General features: G+C 29.7%; 1 protein-coding gene across 2 annotated transcripts in view; it reads left to right on the forward strand.

Moving 5' to 3' along the window:
- Positions 1-20,425, forward strand: part of LOC100163234 — a 61,127-nt gene that overhangs the window by 12,524 nt on the left and 28,178 nt on the right. For both annotated transcript variants that reach the window (XM_001945004.5, XM_008183710.3), the window contains exons 2-3: positions 12,627-12,737; positions 17,113-17,149. In XM_001945004.5, the coding sequence (XP_001945039.2) occupies positions 12,627-12,737; positions 17,113-17,149 (148 nt within the window). The remainder of the gene's footprint in view (positions 1-12,626; positions 12,738-17,112; positions 17,150-20,425) is intronic.

A 20,425-nucleotide genomic window follows, 5' to 3' on the forward strand; every position in this document is an offset into this window, starting at 1 on the left:
TAATATGCAATAGGTACCTATGGAATAAAATTAAATATTATGTCATATGGTATTAGGAACAAAATGTTTAAATGCAAGGAGTTTACCCAATACTTTTAAATTTAAATTTAAATTCATTAAGCGTATAATTAGGTACTGACATAATAACATTATTAAAATATTTTATTTAATTATCTGTAAAATATAGGAAATGACATATTATAATGAAAAAATTCTAGTGAAACAATTATCAATTTCATAATATTTTGAACATATTTCAACGATCGTGAATTTATTTTAATTTAAAAGTACTATAAATAAGAATGATGATACATTTTTTACAACAAAATTTAGCCTTTAAAAAACTATATAGAAAAGGCCAAGGTTAGACAAGTTAATGAATAACTTAAAGCAGTTTAGTTAAATAAAAATAATCAACTTTAAATAGTTAATTAATAATTGTATATTTATAAATAATTTAGTGAAAAAATTGAGGAGAAACAAAACCTAATCGACGCGTTTAATTATTGTATTGTACCAGGCGCAATATAATTTATTGCTTTTACTTATTAGGTATGTATGTATGTAACAATTTAGGCAGCTTAAACATAAGTATAAAGACAATTTTGTGCTCCCTGTGATACATTTCTGGATCCGCCCCTGTATTGTACCAGTGTACCTATACGAACCTATAATGTCATATTAATAGTTTGTAAAACATTGTTCGACAATTCTAGCGCTACACCATTGTCTATATAAATTATGTATGAAAGTATGAAACGTATATTTTGTGCGTCGTTATATTATTGTTATTGACTTAAATCCAAATCTGTAGGTATGCACACAAAAGCGGTAGGTACGCCATGCGCTGCACACGATGCGTTCAAATCGTAAGAATGCGCACCACGTGGGAAGAGACCGCCAAAACGCCCATCGGTGCTATCAGATTTTCGTCGACTTTGTAATATATTAGTATATAGCATGAAAATATATATATATATATATATATAAATATTATTATTAACGACGCCCAATCCGGTGCGCCGACACGGACTTCGAGGCCTCGAAGCAATTAGCGATACCGTTTCGGGTACACACGCCGGTATATAGATAGGTACATAATATCTTATATAGTCACGGCATGCCGATTAATCATCGACGGATAGTCATTTTGTCGGAGACACCCTCCGATGAGCCGTCCACGGAATGCGCCGTGAGTAAAATATTTACTTATTAAAAGTATCATAATATATGTATACAAGTGCAGGCTCCCTATGGCTTATTGGTATCAGTATATACCAATATAATTGTTGGTCGCTGCGTATAAATTACGAAATTATATTATAATATTAGAATTACGATTCCCGTAATAAAGAACCGAGATGGCTACTGCAGTTACCTGTATGTAACCAAATTATTGTAACCGTAAAAAGAGGAACACTTTGACGGTTTGTATCACTTATAAAAAAGCTATTAAAGTTTGAAAATACAAAAAAGTTACAATAATGTGGGTTACTAATAATTTATAATAGATTGGTATATTTTTGAAATCGAATAAATAAACATTAAAATAATATTATTATACTGTTCAACTGTTGGATTCACGCATCCAATTATTCGGATGAGTGTTGGGGAGTCGCAACGGCCTGGGCGAGTTCTACATTATATTATGTTATATCAAAGTGTGAAGTATATAGAATGTACATATACATAGGCACACCTCGTCAATTCGATACCCGAGAACATTTATTGCATTATTGATTATTGCATCTCGAATGGAAAAGTGTATAATATTTTACTCGCTGTGTTATAAGTAAGTAGGTATGTAAGTAGGTAAGTATAATAATGTGTATGGAAATCCGATTGTTAGGTAGGTGGGTACATATAAGGCTGGGGCTATACACGGCGTATTCCGCAGCGTTTTCCGTCGAATTAAAAACGCATACCGACCGGCATTTTTACCGGCGTTTACGTATAGCTGCTCCGATTTAAAACCAATGCGTTTTTAACTCGACGGAAAACGCTGCGGAAAACACTGCGGAATACGTGGCGTTCGAAACGCGGTGGAATACGCCGTGTATAGCCCCAGCCTAAGACCATTTTTATTTCAATAATTTCGTGAACAATAACCATAAGATTTTTAATCGTTATCGTCGATGTCCAGTAAAAATGTTGACTATAATATACATTGACAGCTTATAATAATGACATTATCATTAATTATCAGATATTAATTTTAAAATCGTACAATAATAGTGAGTTGGGCAAGACGTTTACGAACTCATGCGCTTCAACTAATTCAAACTAGTATTGCTCATTTTTGTAAAACACTCTAATATTTATTGATACTGGAGTATGTTTATATTTTTATATTAGTAGGTACTATATAATATATAATATTATATACCTAATTATGTATATTTTTTTCTTTTCTTATTCCTGATTTAGTAATTTCCAGTAACGGTAAAAAAGTATTACATTTTTAATTCAAGCACACGCTCAACTTTTCAATTATAAATGAATGATTAATGTAGATAATTAATTGACAGTAGATTAACATATACCTATTATTAATTGCAGTTCTTGTTTGTATAAGCAAGTATGCACGCTGTTAATTACCTAAAATCTTAAAAATAAATAAGTATCAAATACATTTTTTAAAATCAATACTAGTTATAATAATTAATAACTGTAATATCTCATTAAATATGGTGTGACTAACTATATACTTACCTACTTCTTACTTTAACGTGAGTGTAAGGGTAACAAATGGAAGTTTGAGTAAGACTATAGTAGAAAATACAACCTAACCTAACCTAACATACAATTTACCAATCAAATTCATAGCACGTTACACAATTTAAAAAAATATATTTATAAAATAAGCATGGTGAAATATCTGATATACATATTATAATAGCGATATCGTTATTAAAAATCCAAGGTCGTTTTGTGGATGTCATATAAAGCTGAACATGAAAGACGTCCATTTTGGATGATTTTATCTAACTGTGTTATCGACATATAACAAGTTGCACCGATTTTATTTCACTCGTCATGCACTGACACAATGAATAATATTAATAGATTCAAATGACCGAATTTCGAAGTGGTAAACTTAAACATCTAAAGCTAAACTGAATTTTGGCACACGATTGAATGAAACAAAATTACAAACGTTATTCGACACACTGTGGATAATATTTACTAAAATGTTTAAGTTTTATTGTTGTTCACTATAGATTACAACAAGCTAGAAAGTAGAAGGTATGTAAATGATAATACATTAATACCCAACGAAAATTATGCGTTTAGTTTACAGTTCACTAGAATTTTTAAATTACATATTCAGATTCATATCTCATGAAATCATATCAAATCTTAAACTAGTTTAAAAAGTGTATCTTTATAAGTTAATATTACATACCAGATACCTATACTTATTGCGGTCATAAGATAATGCCGGAGAGTAATACGCGCGTGTTATATACTTATACGTGTTTATAAATACCTTGGCCTATTGGCAATTTTTTAACATTGACCGATTTTTATCGAGGAAAATAATCTTTTCAAGATATTAATATATTACTATTATTATGAACCATCATCATTCGTCATCTATAGTATGGCAAATCAAGGTAGGTACCTCCTTAGGCGTTTTTACATGTCAATATTGTAATACAATGCGTTTTAACAAAATTACAATATAATTTATAACAAGTAGGTAATAACTATAACAAGAACAAATTTGTAATATTGTTTAAGTTAATTTTTCATTTCAGATTTCCGTTTAACATTACATAATATTATATATTCTTAAGTGCGATAATAAATGTATAAAAATATTTAATACAATGAAGACCATGACATGATGCCACTCAATAGTAGCTAGTATTTAAAAATATTAGTTGAATATTTTTTTGAAGGAAGGAACATACAATATATTATAGTTAACCATTTAAATATAATATATAATTAGATATTATGCAATTTTGTTATTAAGTCTATAATATGTTGGTAATAGGTGGGTAATACATGGGTAACATGGTTGGGTATACGTCATGTAATAGGTATATGGTTTTTACATAAAAATAAAATTTATTTAAGGTAACTATTGAAGTTTAAATTCTGGTTTAAGAGTATTATCATCTCTGCGCTTAATATGATAATAATAATTTTTGAGATTATAAGGTATTAAATGAAACAATATTATAGACTTTAATATAAGTTAAATCAATAGTTTGTGTATACAAAATAAAACGTATTTTTAGTTAACTTAAAGAGTATTATCTTCATACCTATCTACTAAATATGTTTACAATAATTTTCGAGAATATTGATAGATAAATAGCTATATAAAGTATTAAACAGAACAAGGTAGGTAGGCACAAGTTAATTTACGTGCCCGCGGACTGGACGATAGGCGCATTGCACGTGCGCGGAATAAAAAATATAATCCTTAATATTTTTTGAAACTTAAATATCAAAAAGTTTGGTTTTTTCGTATAAAACCAAAAAGAAAATCCAGTTAAATCGGCCGGTTTCCGGTTGTCAATGAACGCCTTCGCAAAATATAATACGCATGCAGATATACATATATAATAGCTGACAATAGTAAAATACTAAAATCGTCTAAAACCTGTTTTGTTGCACTTTAAACACTATTAAATTTGTACCTAGGATATATTTTCCTCCGGTCCTCGGGCGTCGGGCCACACGTGTCAACGCGTAACGTCATAAAGTAAAGATTTTGATTAATATAATAGGTATACTAAGCTAAATATGAGTAAAAGTAGCTGCAGATATCTATAATATATATTACATATTATATGTAGGTACATAAATATAGACGTAGCTAAACTTAGCTAATGCACACATTACTTTCGTTTATGTACAAATATCGCCAAATTATGCGCTACTTTAACAACCGTAATTTAAGTAAACCACCGTAATAACTTCAACGCCATAACTTTTTTACTGCAGCCATCGTGACGAGTAATATTACACAATACTTACAGAAATATTAACTAACGTTACACGCATGGACAATAATTTTTAAATCGCGTTTTAAAGGTTACTGCAGAGTGGAGTTTACCCATCGTCGAATTCGAATTTCACTAGTATAACGTTTTAAATATTATACAATCAGTGTCAAAATCAATTTAAACGTGTGTATTTTAAATAGCATACGAATAACATAATATAATACTACCCATTTTATATTAGTTATTAAAATAATATAATATAGTCACAGATATACCTATTTCGTTTTATACGGTCAAATGTGTTGAAATGTCACAATCATGAATCAATTATATTCAGCATTGGACGATTTGCGTTACCAATACGTATATGCCTAGGACATTTTAATAGAAAATACATTAATGCCTACCTATAAGCAGTCATTTTTGTGTATTTAAATAATCAAACTTGAAAATCCAGTGTTATTTTTTGTCTGACTGTTTATCGTATCTTAATGAATTGCTAAATAGTTTTGTATGGTATCTGCACACTCGAGTAATTTACTGCAACTGTGTAAAATATAATAAATTATAAAAAAAAAATCGATCACAAAAAATTCACCGTGGACGTTAAATATAATACAATACCTATGTATTGTATACATAACATATAATAGTATATAATATGGTTTCACAATAATATTATATACTAACACGGGTGCAGCTGTTTCACAACGCGCCACACTTTATGATTTATACGGAATCGATCGTGAGGTATAATAATAATTATAACATATAAAACTAATTGGAATCGGTAAAGAAATAATAAAATCTCGCGGTATAACATAATATAGGTTCTCTTATTGGCAACAATTATTAACGTTTCTAGTTTTCGACCAATATGATGTATAATAGTATTAATATAAATTATAGAGACCCGTGTCTTACGATTTATCTTTAATCGATCATAATATATACTATCTCCATCTACATAATATAATATTATGTGTCTTTACTAATGAATAATACACGTGCGAGGTGCGTGCATACCCATACCATAATTTTCCAATCGTGAAAGTCTTATTCCTGTAGGGTGGTGCGTTTACGAACAAGGCCGCACGCAATAAAATAATAAGATATAGAGTTCGACGATAGTTATACTATAGTTTTCCAACCGGAGATCAGCGTCGTCGCCAGAAGCTGCAGCGGACACCCGTCAATTCGTATTAGGGCCTATATATAATTGATAACCGGTCCGTTAGATTTAGATGCACTCATTATAATATATTATACATATATAGTATAATAATTATTATTATACGCACCCAATACACAATGGCGGAACGTCCTGCTGTATATAGGAGGTCTAGCGCGTTGCGCTGTCGCGTCTTAAGTATGTGAGGTATTTTTTTTTTACATATTATACGTCCAGAGTGGCTGTTTTTTTAGGTCATGACGTACAAAGACTACAATAATAATATCATCATTGTCATTCTCGGCTTATATCTCTGTATAAAATCAATGTTTTCGATGACGTGAAAAATGTACCAAACGTATGTAGGTATCTCCTAATTTTTTTCCCCAATCTCGTGTTGTCTTTTTATGTCATTTCAAGTGGAAACATACCTATTATGATCGTTGTCGGATGAATACATTTCTATGGATAAATGTCAGTAATATGTATATTATGTGAGCATTGTGAGCAGTGAACACTGAGCATACTATCATTGAAATAAAAAGTGTCACGAACTCTTCAAAAGATAAATTGTACAATTTATACCTTTAGTTTTAAAATTAATATCAATTCAATTCGTTAAACCGAACATATATTATAGTAGTATTTTATTTTTAATGCACGTGTTTCGTTTATTGTGTGACAAAAAGAATTATATTAGGTACCTATTCAACAAAACAAATTATTATTTTTTATTTTTCGTTTATTAAAATATTTTAGTACGTTATGTGACGTTAGGAAAATATTCTAAAACGTTCGCGATTTGTAAATTTAATCAAACGGAACTAGCGTGGAAACATTACTATACCAACATATATCCTATACTAATGTCATACAAATTAAACTTATTTTATTTTAATGTCAAGTCGTTACTCACTAACAGAACGCCGTCCCAAAGAGGATAATATAATAATATGGTACCGATAATATATTATCGCTCGTGTGTTGCTCTCGTATGCGTTCACAGTCAGGAGAAATATGATTGTTGGAAACTACAGCTGACTCGGCATGGGGTTAATCCTCCACGACAATAAAAGTCTGTCGGTATGTCAAAAGCGTCATTCTCTAGTATTGTAGGCGCATTAGACGCAAACAAATTAATGTTAAAAAAACGCGCGTACATCTCATATAATTTATATAGGTATTCTTATATTATATACCACACATATTAAAAACCTATGTAAATATTAAATTGTTATTTTTCTCTGAATTATTCTCCGAGTTATCTTACAGTATTATTTACGACTTCCGATTATTTAATCTCTCAAACCAAAAAAAAATTTTATATCACGTTGGTATAATAATAAATTAGAAATATCACGTTGGTATAATAATAAATTAGAATTACGCGGGGTATAGCCTACAAGACAAATTTTATTGTATATTACAGCTGTTTCGAAAACATAGGTTCAATAACATCTTAACTTTATGGTTAGCCGTTTTTACTTTTTATACTTACATATAGTTACATCATAATATTATATTATACAAAACGCGATTATATTTTAATATTTTATAGCTTGATACTTTATTACGCATTTTTGTATCCATTGAACCATTCTAAAATTTTGATAGCCGACAATTAATTTTGTTTATAATTCATTGTACTTTTTGGTTTTTATGTAATTACGACATATACGTATAAGACAATAATTGTTAGAGAGTCTAATTATTAGAGAACTAACTTGTAAATTGTAATATGCGTACCCGTATTGGACGATCATTTATTGCTATCACATATCAGTTAACATTTGCTGTCAAATATGATATACTATTGGTATAGGTATGTTAAAACTTTACGAATATCGACTTTGAAAAGTTTCGACTAAAATATGGTTTAAGCATTTAAATTGTATTTGGTATGTTTATATTCGATTGTATCTAAGCCTGCATACATTTATCTAAGGGAGGGGGCAAATTTGTTAATACATATTAATACATACAATATAACATTAATTTGCTGATTTAGCTAAACATGATTTTTTATAATTGTGACCTTTTTTTTTAATATAACCTTCAATTTTTTGTTTAGTTATTTATCATAGTATACTCAATTTAACAAAAAAATTCAAACAACCGGGGAGTCTGGGAGTGCCAAATGCCTTAGCTTCCTTCCTCTGGGTGCCTGCAGTGTTCTATTGAATGTAGTAATAATATTCCCTAACGTACAATCACATTTTCTATTTGCATTTATTTATATTCTATTAATAAAATAATGCCGACAAGTTATGTTGATGTAAAAATAAAACTTGTAAATTGGATTGAATCAAATTTGATTGTTTTAAATTAGCTCTTATTTGACGTAGTGCTTATGCGGTTTTCAATTTTTCTTAACTTGTTTGGGGCTCGTTGTTAATAGCGTTCATACTGTTCATAGACTTCAACAATAGATCTTTTAGTTAGCGAGAACATTTTAAACTAATTAGAATAATATTAGATACTTCCATACGACTATTTAATAAAAAAAGTAATAACATTATAAAAAAATATCTATTTACTTACATAATAAATCCAGCATCTATCAATAAATAATAAATATTAAATGATAAGAGACGTTGATAAGACAATGTAAATATTAATAAGCATGTAATTGGTGAATGGTATCAAATGCTATACTGGTTAGCCGTTTAGTTATATATTTATGTCTGTGATACTTATTAATTTATAATACAAATTAATTAATTACGTTATACAGTTTTGTGTAGAATATTGTAATATATAATAATATATATTCCTTAAAACATTTTCACAATTTCTGTAATATACAAATTAAAAGATTTGTATAGGTACCTACGTAATTATATTATATTATGTACAAGAACATGCGCAAGATGTTAAAACAATTCATTGTTTTTATTTAATGTAAAAGTTAATATTACACTATTACGTTCAATTGAAGTTATATAATATATATTTAATAATTTTAAAATGTTATTTTACAGGTTTTTAAAATTCTAGTAGAAGGATGTACCTACTTATTAAAGTTGTCAAACCAATTATTTTCTTCTCACGTTGTTTCTAACTAGGAAAATTAATATATTATAGGTACATATAGTAATTATTATATTTTACTTGACTAATACGTCAAACATAATTTTCAAACATTTTATTAAGTACCTATTAATCATTGAAGAACAAAGCAAACATTTCACTCTTTAATAATCTTAAAAATTTGGGTATTACATAAACATTGTACTTACAGTCCTTAATCACTGTTAATGCTGCAGATTGCAGTACAGCTACTATAAACTTGTAATACTAGGGAATTAAGTAATTTCTGTGTTTTATTTTTTTATAAACAATAAAATGGCAATTATCATTGTTAAAATGTCTTCCGTATAAGTTCTATTAGAATTTAATTACAGAATAGAAAAAAAGGATTCTACTATTTTGCAATAAAATCGAAGACATGCTTTAATACGTGTGTGGTCGGTGGTGACCCCGAGAGGTCATGTTACTTATGTTACTGTACACTTTGATTTGTTTTTAATAACATTCGTTATTAAAAAGATGGAAAAAGTCATCGGAATAAAAATAAGAAATTGCACCGGTTCCCCAAAATTAATACCTCATTTGTCTCGCAGAAAATACATCCTTTGTTTTGTGCCGCTGACCTCAAGCGTGTAACAATACATCTGTCATCGAATGTGTGTCCTTCGTATATGATTTATGTGTTGTGGCACCGTAATCCAAAAATTTTTCACTAAGCAAAACTATTGTAATAATAACCTTTTATAACAATTTTTACACACGACACATTCGTAAAATTGCATTATTATAATGTAGGAAAGTATACATATAGGTGCTACCAATCCTAGAATATAATATAAATACAAATAATGTGATAACAACAAAGTCGCAAATGTTAAATGTCATTATTTTATGGTTTCAAGATCTAATAATATTACATATTTTGTACAAATATAAAATAATGACGTCAAAAATAAAATTGCCTCAACAAACATATTACAAACTTGACGAGATGAAAGGGTTAGATTATTATACTAGAACCTAATGAATTATAAAGTCATACCTGGTTTAGACTTCTAGAGTAGACTATTTGTAAACGGTTTCGAGCGATCAATTGTTATTTAATTTTTCAACAGTTCAGTGTTAAGAGTACAAATCGGAAAAATCACAACTTTTTAAAATGTTTCTTCTTTGTATGATTAAAAAGAGGTGATTTTTCCGATTGTATGATTAATTCATAAAACGAAATATTTATTCTAATTTAAATTGTTAATTTTTTTTATAAAAACGTGAAATATTTATGAACCCTCTTATTTTTTCTTAGTTAATATATAAAAAAAAAAACATTCATAATTTCTAAAATGCATTTACTTACATTATATTATATTATTGAAATATGTAGGTTGTTAGAATACAATAAATTAAAGACAGACACTCCGAATACTTAATTTTCTAATGTAGAAATTATTATATTTCTAATATTACTATTCGGTTATTCATGTTTTACAAAATAATAAATTCATTATAGTATAACCAAACCTAACCTAACCTTTTTATTTTTGTACAGACATTGTAAAGTAAAAATGTACATATATTGCCTATTTATTACGCCGTTGTTATTTGATACGAATTTTGTATATTAATACCTATATTATATAAATTATGTACCATAGCAGCTGCTATACCCAATGTGTTGTGAAGCTTTAATAACTTTTGGTTAAAATTTAACAAAAAAAAATATCATTAGCAACCTACTAGATATTTTTCGTCTGCAAGGAAAATTGAAGAATCATAGACATGTTTTTAGGTATAATGCAGCGGAAAATATCTAGTAGCATGCTACATTTTGTTAAGGAAATTTAATTTGATATAATTTTTTTTTTTTAATGTTGATTGTGTTTCTATTGCAAAAGACGGTCTTGCAAAATCGGTTAGAAAATGAGAAGAATGTTAAAAAAAATATATATATATAATTTATACTTCGGTATAAACACTGTAAACTATACTTTATGATTGAAAGTAGGTAATCATGAAATCAATTTAAATTACAAGTTATCCCAAAACATAATTAATTTGATAGTTTAATTTTTTTCCGAGATACTGAGAATTTCGATATATGACTGTGAAGTTGTCTACTGAGAATCGAATAATTGTTATTAATTTTGAATAATGTATATGCATTATTACACTTTAAACTATCATTTCTACGCCACGCACACTGATACGCGTGTATATTTAATGAGCCTTCATAAGATCGAGTTACTCGTTTAAAACACCACTCAAAAGTTATTTCATAATAAATTAAGAAAATTTAGAATCGTATTCGTATAGGTTCGTATTATGTATTAACATTGAAACTAAACTTCCTTAATACGCGTTGAAAAAATACGTTTAAGAAAAGAAATTGCGTGCCATATAATTATTATTATACGCACCGTAATAATAATTACACGTTTAATCTCATTGTGTCGAAGGAAAAAAAGTTGTGTAAAGAAAAAAACACTACCTACTCGTTCGCACGTGAGCATCAACTGTAATTATTATTGCCCCTCGACTATCATTTGATAATTACCTTTTAAGCGAGCGTATTACGGTTACTCGCCGCCAATCGTTGAACATCGTTTTGCTAAACGTTACAATGTCGCACATTTATACCTACCTGCACTTTAAAATGATCTTAACGTCGTAATTTGCCATCATAAACTTTTATATCAAGAAAAATTGTTCTGCTTAGTGGATGGTGTGATACGATTACTTCATTTAGCCCCCCCCCCCCTGCGGACGCCACTGCCCTCCCCTACAACCAAACAAAAAAACAAAACAGCTAATGGCCTTAGTTGTCGGGCTTAGTGATCAACGAAAAAAAAAAAAAAAATAATTATTATATTATTTGTATATATTTTAAGCCACTATCAGGATCTGGTGACATAATTTTTTCCCAGATATTTCTTCATTATCCTAAACACCATCACGACAACACGTTAGTCTGTTAAGCGAAATCAACTTTGTCAGAATGCTATAGGTATATAAATAAATAAACAAAAAATATAAATAAACAACATAAATTATTTAAAATACCTAAAAAGGATATAAGTATATAGTTATCGAACGCATATTATGCAGTCGGTTTATTATTTGTTCGCGCGCATATATTTTGCGTAATTATTATGAGTTACTTACCTACTATATTTCACTCTTTTCACCCAAAATATAACGGATCCATTATGTGTCCGTTGTATGATCTCATGTGCCTCGGATAGGAATAGTAATTATTTTTGTTCGTATTTACACGAGGACAAACACCGTTCCGGCATTAACGGCCCGGAACATTTCTTATATTATATACTCACCACCCGCCGCGTATGGTTCACTACTCGTATAATATAGTAATATATATATTTAAATGCAATATAATATATATATATATATATATATATATTATATAGTGACACTGGGCTAAATTAAACCGTCGAATGTTTCAGATGACTGAAGTGACGAGCAGGACCGTCGGTTTCAGAACATCTGCCGACGGTGACAGGAAAGCCTTGTCCGTGAGAAGATACGAGGCCAAACCTCCAGAAAACTTGGAACTGGTAAGTCACACGCATTACACTATAGTACGACGATGACGGCAATTATATATGTCGACCATCTTCTATTTTAATATATAACTACATGGTAAGTTTGGGTTAGGTTAGGTCAGCCTAACCTAACTCAACCCCGTGTTTTAAACCTCAACATATAAAATGGGTAAAGTATACTGTTTAAGTTATACAGCAGTAACCTAAACGCAGGCACGATATGTGAGACTATACTTTTCGAAAGAACAAAACTTCCATAATCTAATATAGGTATTTTAGTATTTAGAATGTCAAATTAGTTTTAAAAACTTATAACGGTTACCTAACTTTTGATTGATAGGTAATTATTTACGTCCTCTTTTCAACGCATTTATTAAATGAAGACATGACGTAAAACATTATATGATATTGATAGAGGATGTATAATGCAATAAATTACAATTACCAACGACTTGCCTAAGTACTAGAGTGTCTGTCTTTCCCTATTTTTTATTTTCTATCACTATGTACTGTATAGTATAACATAATAATAGGTAATTAACATTTATTCAATATAAAAGTATTATAGTTCGTTCTATATTTATCGTTATCGTGATTATAATTTATCACCAACGTGTTTGATTTTAATTGAACTTATAATTTGCTCATTCTCAATATTAATGTACATAAGTAATGGAGACTATCCAGAATGTCTAAATAATAATGATTTAGTAAATCTTAACGATTTAAAAAATACTTTAACCAAATGTTGTAAGATTTCTTTAGGGAAATTTCAGATAATATGGCATTTGCGACCTGTGACAAAATATAGAATCCCTATAAAGTATAATTAATAGGTTATAATTTAAATAATATGTCATTTTCACCGTATTCATATGTTATTATACATTATAAATACATGTGGTTTATAAAGTGTCATAACATTCTCGAAGATAACGTCATGTCCAAATGCTTAACCCGTATAAACAAATCGGCTTATTGTTTGTACACTTTCTAGTTGTTCAAAATATTATTCACGTTTGTAACACGGCAAATATTTTATTGTTTAGCCCATATTTTCATTTTTTATTACATTCCACGCATACCTAATAATATTATATACCTATCACCCATCACCATAGTCTATACAGTATTTTAAAATATTAGTTTACCGTACGTCTATATATTTATATTGTTTTAAGTACGTACCCAGTACCTATTCCATGACTCTACTGCGCGTACATTAATGTGTTTTATTGAACAGCGTTAAACACCATTGTGCATATTATATTATTGTATAGGTACTTAATTAACATAATTTACCGTATCATACGTAGTATAGTAATAAAACCCGTATAATGGTATGTCACGTAAATTCTAACAAAAAAGTAACTGGGTACCTCTATAACTATATTTTAATGACATTTATTATATAGACGTAAAAGTTCATTGAAAAAAAAAAAATATGAACATATCGCTTTAAGCGTTGGGCAGGCCACTGTGGTTTCGGGCGAGTCACTGGGACGGGCGTATAAACGATAGATTTTCTCTCGAAAACGTCCTGCGTGCAGTTTTTCTTATTGTTTAAAAAAATGTAATTAAATATAATTTTTTTCATTTTAAAGCTGTTGATGTTGAAAACGTGGAAACTTGGGCAATTAACATTTATCGAAATTCCAAGTTAATCGTAACGAAATATTTTAGTAGCTTAGATTTTCATATTTCATTGCTATGCAATTATAACCATATAATATTATACTTATTTTATATTTCATAATCTAACAGTACGATAATCAAAAATAGAAAATTATTTAGATAGATTATGTGATTTTAAAACTGTTTCAGTTTAAATCAGTTTTGATCATATTAGGTCTTAGAGTTTCACTATGTTACAACTACTGTGGACCTTTTTATTGATATAAATATATAATATTATACCACATAATATATACCTCCTGCAGTATTTCTAGACTTCTAGATAATATAATTGTTCGGAATTTGCCTGAACTATCAATATATTAATTATACTACACAATTTTAATTACCATTAGTATTATGAATATCCGAGAACATACCTAGTAGATAATATAAAAAATACACATTTTCAGATTATAATTAAATTTGAGATAAAAATGGTTTTTTTTTATGAATGTGATCGAATCGCAATTAATTTTCCGAACGTATAGAGTTAAACCTCAGGTGTTGGAGACCAGTGTTTGTTTTGAAGTAATTCGAAATTAAGATCGTAAACGCTCTGAATATATATTATTAGGTACTTATATTATATTATGTTGTGTAGGTGTTTACGAAAATCCATTGGAAGGTTAGGGTGAATGTAATGTCATGCGTATAGTTAATATTAGAATTTCGTTAAGTTTTCCATTTACATATGTGACACACAATATTTTATTATAGGTAGGTAGGACGTAGTTAGGCATTCAAATTTAAAACTGTGTAGACGCTTCGTAGTTGGACCCGCGTCGACCTTTATGCTAGCGGTGACTCGTTTCTCGATCAACGCGTTAGATACCGCCTTAGACTTGTAATAATAATATATTATAATCTACGGACACCGTGCGGCGTTTAGTATACCGGAATCCCGAGTTTCCGGTTGTGCGTGCATATACGTGGTAGCGGCCGGTATAATATTATAATACTTACAATAAGCTCGTACATATTAAAATAAATAGTGTCGATATCGCAGTATGTAGGTATATTATACGGGGCGATTCGCCAAGCATGTTCACTCCCCCCCCCCATTTTTCTCATAAATAATGAATTTATACGTAAACTCTGATTTTTTGAAATTTTAAATAATATACTTGAGGGTCATATTTTTAAATTCTTAGAATTTTTACACAATTTAAGAGGTGTTCTGTCGTAGAGATTCAAGGTATTTTTTTTAAATTTGAATCATTCTTTTTTCCCTATATACATTGTGAATTAGATGACTTTTTTGAAAATTAGGATGTACCAATCTAAATCAAAATTCGAACTAGTAGTTTTTGAGTTTTTTTAACTTTGTGCACTAAGGATAATAGGTCCATGATAATGGGTTTAAAATATGTGGGGCTTAAATGATTTAAACATTTTAGACATTTTTTGTAAAACCACGCTTAAACGCTTAAAGGCTATTAAACATTTTATTAATAACTCGAATTTATAACTCGTTCAAATTTTTAATTAAACATAGATACATCAACATCAATTTTTCAATAAAATAAACTTGTGTTGTCACAGCGCACTCTTTAAATTGTATAAAAATATAAATAATTGAATCCATCATGGCCCTTAAGCATACCTACTTGAAAATTCTAAAAACCAGGATTTGACAAAATGTCAAAATGTATATTATTAAAGAAAAAATGGGGATGAACATGCTTGCCGCTCGCTGGTGTAAGGGCTGTGTAGTCTAGTTCTGAAACGTATGATTGTATACGAAAGAACAAAATCAAAAAACCAAAAACAAATCGATCTGACCTCGAAACCGCGACTCGTGGAAGATACGGAAAAACGAAATTACGTGAATCAAGTACATATATTATTATTACATATTATACGACGCACTCCCGAGCGATGTGAATAGAGTGCGTTGATTGCGTCGAGCCGGCACCCATTTTTTTCTCACCGACACGCGTTTCCGTAAAACGGAAACAAAAACTGTGAATAGATAAAAATATGAAAAAAAAACCCTACGAAAATCGTAGCCCGTCCGCAACCGGCGAAAAGTGAATGAGAGTGCGGTGTCGTACCCATGTGCAGTATGTGTATAGGTAGAAAGTGGAAGTGCGCGAGCGCTCGCGTCGGATGGAACGCGCGCGCGGGAGAGGAGGATGCCGCCGCGGCCACGGTACTCTGCGCAGTCTGTCCGTCCATCGCCTAACCCGTCGCTCGCGCGTTGGCGGCAAAATAATCGCGTCTGACCCTTCTGCGGTCATCATCGGTGTGTGTTTTTGTGTGCGTGTGTGTATGTGTGTGTGGTGTCACGCGGTGGTCAAATCGTCGTAGTATTTTTTTAAACTTTTTTTTATGTGTTTTACATTTTGTAATTTCGTCTTCTTTACTATACTATATTAATATTATAATATAACACAATATTATTATAGTAGTTTATTATGCATACCTCCCACGTGATGTGCTGTTACGACCGTTATATGGATTATCGCCGGTAAATCGCGCCCCGGCGCGCAAACCAAACACAATATAGCCCACATAATATATATTTTGTTTAAACGTCTTTCGAATGGTAGTCATACTTATCGTGCCTGCACCGACGTCGCCCGATAATGGGGCTGGGAGGTACGGCAGAGTTGTCGTCGACCCGGCCAAGAGCCCCGGTGACAGGTCCACCTCGACCACGTCCATATCGTTCGTGTCGTCTGATAACTCGTCGTATTGTTTTTCGCAGGTCGATCCGGACAATCTGATTGCCACCACCAAAGAAGGTAAGAAGACCGATATGATTATATTATTACTATTTATTATTGTTCTTTATATTATTGTAATTAATTTATAATATACATATACAACAAAACGTGCTGCACTATGTATCGGATAATATAATATTAAGAACTTCGGTATACAAGTATACATGTATACCGTGTATAGAATTAATATTACAGTCATATGTCAGAGGAGTTTACTTTTAATAGCTTTAACCGTTCATGTGGGTTATTAGGCTCTGCAAAAATCCTCGTAAACTCTTGACCCACGCCCTAAGACTCCGAATTATTACCATATCTGTATATCGCCGAGCCCCGTAAATGAAGAGGATAATATATACAATAATTGTATTTAACAAGGCAACTATAGGGCCTTTGATTATACATTTCAGACAAATACTTATTAATATTTCCTATGAAATTTAAATTTAAGATTAAACCGTGTATCATCAAAATTGTATAATATTATATTTTGTATTAAAAATAAATATGCCTACTCTGTTCTTAAAATATGTGATTCATGAAGTGTTTTAAATAATTTTTAATTTCTTTATTCTCTATGCATAAAAACTGAAAACCAATCCCACGCTAGATTTAGTGCAGAGTATATATACGGTATAATAAAATATTATAATGTATAGTATTAAACTAAAACTTGTACCCTTACGGATTTTATTACACTACGATTTCAAGCTAATATTGGTCACAAAGTATTTATTTCGAAGCGTATTTCAGATCTTATAAGATCATTATTATAACACATAGTAATTATTGAAAGCAATAATGATGTTCACATTTTCTACTAATTTTTATTATTTTTTAAATTCAATTAAGACATGTACTAGAAACATCTGCGTTTAACCGTGAACATAATTAACGTTGAACTCGTTAATGTAAGTGCGTTTCTCATATAGTAGGTACCTATCTATAATACACGGCTACACATAAATACTGAACTGGCCATGATTGACCATTACAAATCGCAATAAATAGAACGTCAATAAATATAAATGCTGTGGTCAATTATTCAAGTTTTTGCCCCGTACGGAATGTCAGTGTCATTAGTGTAAAATGTTTATTTTTAAATTTGCATACCCGTCAAAGAAGCAGCCTCAACCACACGTTTTGATCGATTGTGATAGCATAGATTTACAGATCACAAAATACAGGTGAATAGTAAATACACCACCAACATACCTTAAATCAAATAAAAATATTTTCAACCAGTTCGAAATTGCGTGTCTGACGCAAACCCATTGGACTTTAGAAATCGTTTCACGTACACGAATTCATTATGTTGGCGTCAGTACATCATATCGATAAACGATTTTTGAAATAATAATAATGTTCTCTGCACATCCGTGACACGAGATGAATAATAAACATTTTGAAAACAAGAGAAAACGCGAAATACGATCCCAAAATCTATACGATTGATATACTACTATGAATATGGTAATTTTTACCCATAGATATTTACGATACCTTCACATCAAAGTTTCGTTGAACTCGCAAAAAGGACTATAATAAAATGAACTCATAAAATTATACAGCGTCTAGCGTATAACGTACAATTGTTATTGAATAAGATAAAATAATGAAACTAGATTGACATAAATGTTGCCCCTAAAATAAAATAATAAGGCCAATCATTTTATAATAGTGTTCAAATTGATGCTATAATTATATTTATAAATATATCTATGTGTGACGAAATAAAATAAGACACAGAGTACACATTTTCTTGATCTCAGGCTTATGTATACGTGATTAATATTTATTATTTGATTGCTAAACCTTTAATAGCAATAAAATATAGTGTAATAGTGTAATTTATAGCTATAAAAGCTATAAATATTTTGACTTCACACTTATAATAGTAAGGTACCTATGGTCAAAAACTGCGTTGAAGAATTTGACTAACACTAACAATTTTCTAGAAATTATAACTAAGAGCAAATACCATTCATTCATACAAGTTGATAAGTCACAAAATGGCAGATTAAATTTAAGTAAATAATTATAGTTGGTATATTTGATTTAGCTGTTAATTCCGGTCTGTATATCCATAAAATAAGATGCAATATTTTAAATTATTAATTACTAATACCTATAATTATAGTATCATATAATTTTATATTGAATGTTTACCACTACTCTCAAATCATTGATAGCATAGAGATAATATAATATAGTATGTTTATCTTAAATCTTAAGAATACAGTTATGAATATATTTTTATTATTATGAAATTGTAAGTTTGCTAATACAATTTAAGGTTAATATATTAAGCAAGAATAGTTTTACACAAAATAAAGTGGGTTAAAAAATAACATGAATACGAATTGTCAACATTCATATATAGGTACAAATATAAAATAATTAATATTGGAAGACATCAGACATAACGTTTTGTTAACAATAGTATGCATTTATAAAATAAAACATTAATATAAAACACATGTATCCATCAGACTTTCCCGCTTTTTGCAGTGTTTCAGCTATGACCAATGCCTTTGAATATTTTGTATTTTACCCGATGTTATGTGATTTATAATTATAATTGCGTCGCACAAAGTAAAAATGTTTAAAAATGTAAGTCATTTTCAAACTATAATAAAAGGACTAGCCATCGATGAAATTATCTATTTGGTAAATAGATTCAAAAAAGTAGAGTTCCGATTTTTTTAAACTTTGAATATGTATATAATAATATGACTTTAAGACACTAATATTTACATTAATAAAATAGTATACATCCTATAACCTACTCGTCGATAATAATGGTATAATTAACTAAATCATTGAACTCGTTTTAACCGAAAATGAACTAAAAAATTGCTGGTAGTTAAGTGAAACTCAAATAAATTTAATATTTTCCCGGACGAATAAGCACGCCATTATAAAATAAAATATGATTACCCAATAATTGATTATACAAATATGGGTGTCAAATCTCACTGACCTAACACTAGTTACTAAACTGGGTGTTGGTGGTTTTATGGATATTAAACTCTGTGGCTTGGAATCAGCATAGATCAGCGTACCGTGACAATTATTATTATATTGTAAAATACAAGATAAACCTATATCAATCTGCGTATATTTTATTGATTTTTTGTTTACTTTATATTATAATGTGCGAGTTTTTACTTGGGATTATAAATTAAATTAAAGATAGAAAAAAAGTTAGAATGTTTAACATCACTCGCGGGTCATCGATTAGTACAGCTTAAAAACGAGAGGGAAAATAATAATGTAAGGAATTATGTATAGAGA

This window comes from Acyrthosiphon pisum, chromosome A1 (assembly GCF_005508785.2).
Source record: "Acyrthosiphon pisum isolate AL4f chromosome A1, pea_aphid_22Mar2018_4r6ur, whole genome shotgun sequence".
In the NCBI taxonomy this organism is placed as follows: domain Eukaryota; kingdom Metazoa; phylum Arthropoda; class Insecta; order Hemiptera; family Aphididae; genus Acyrthosiphon; species Acyrthosiphon pisum.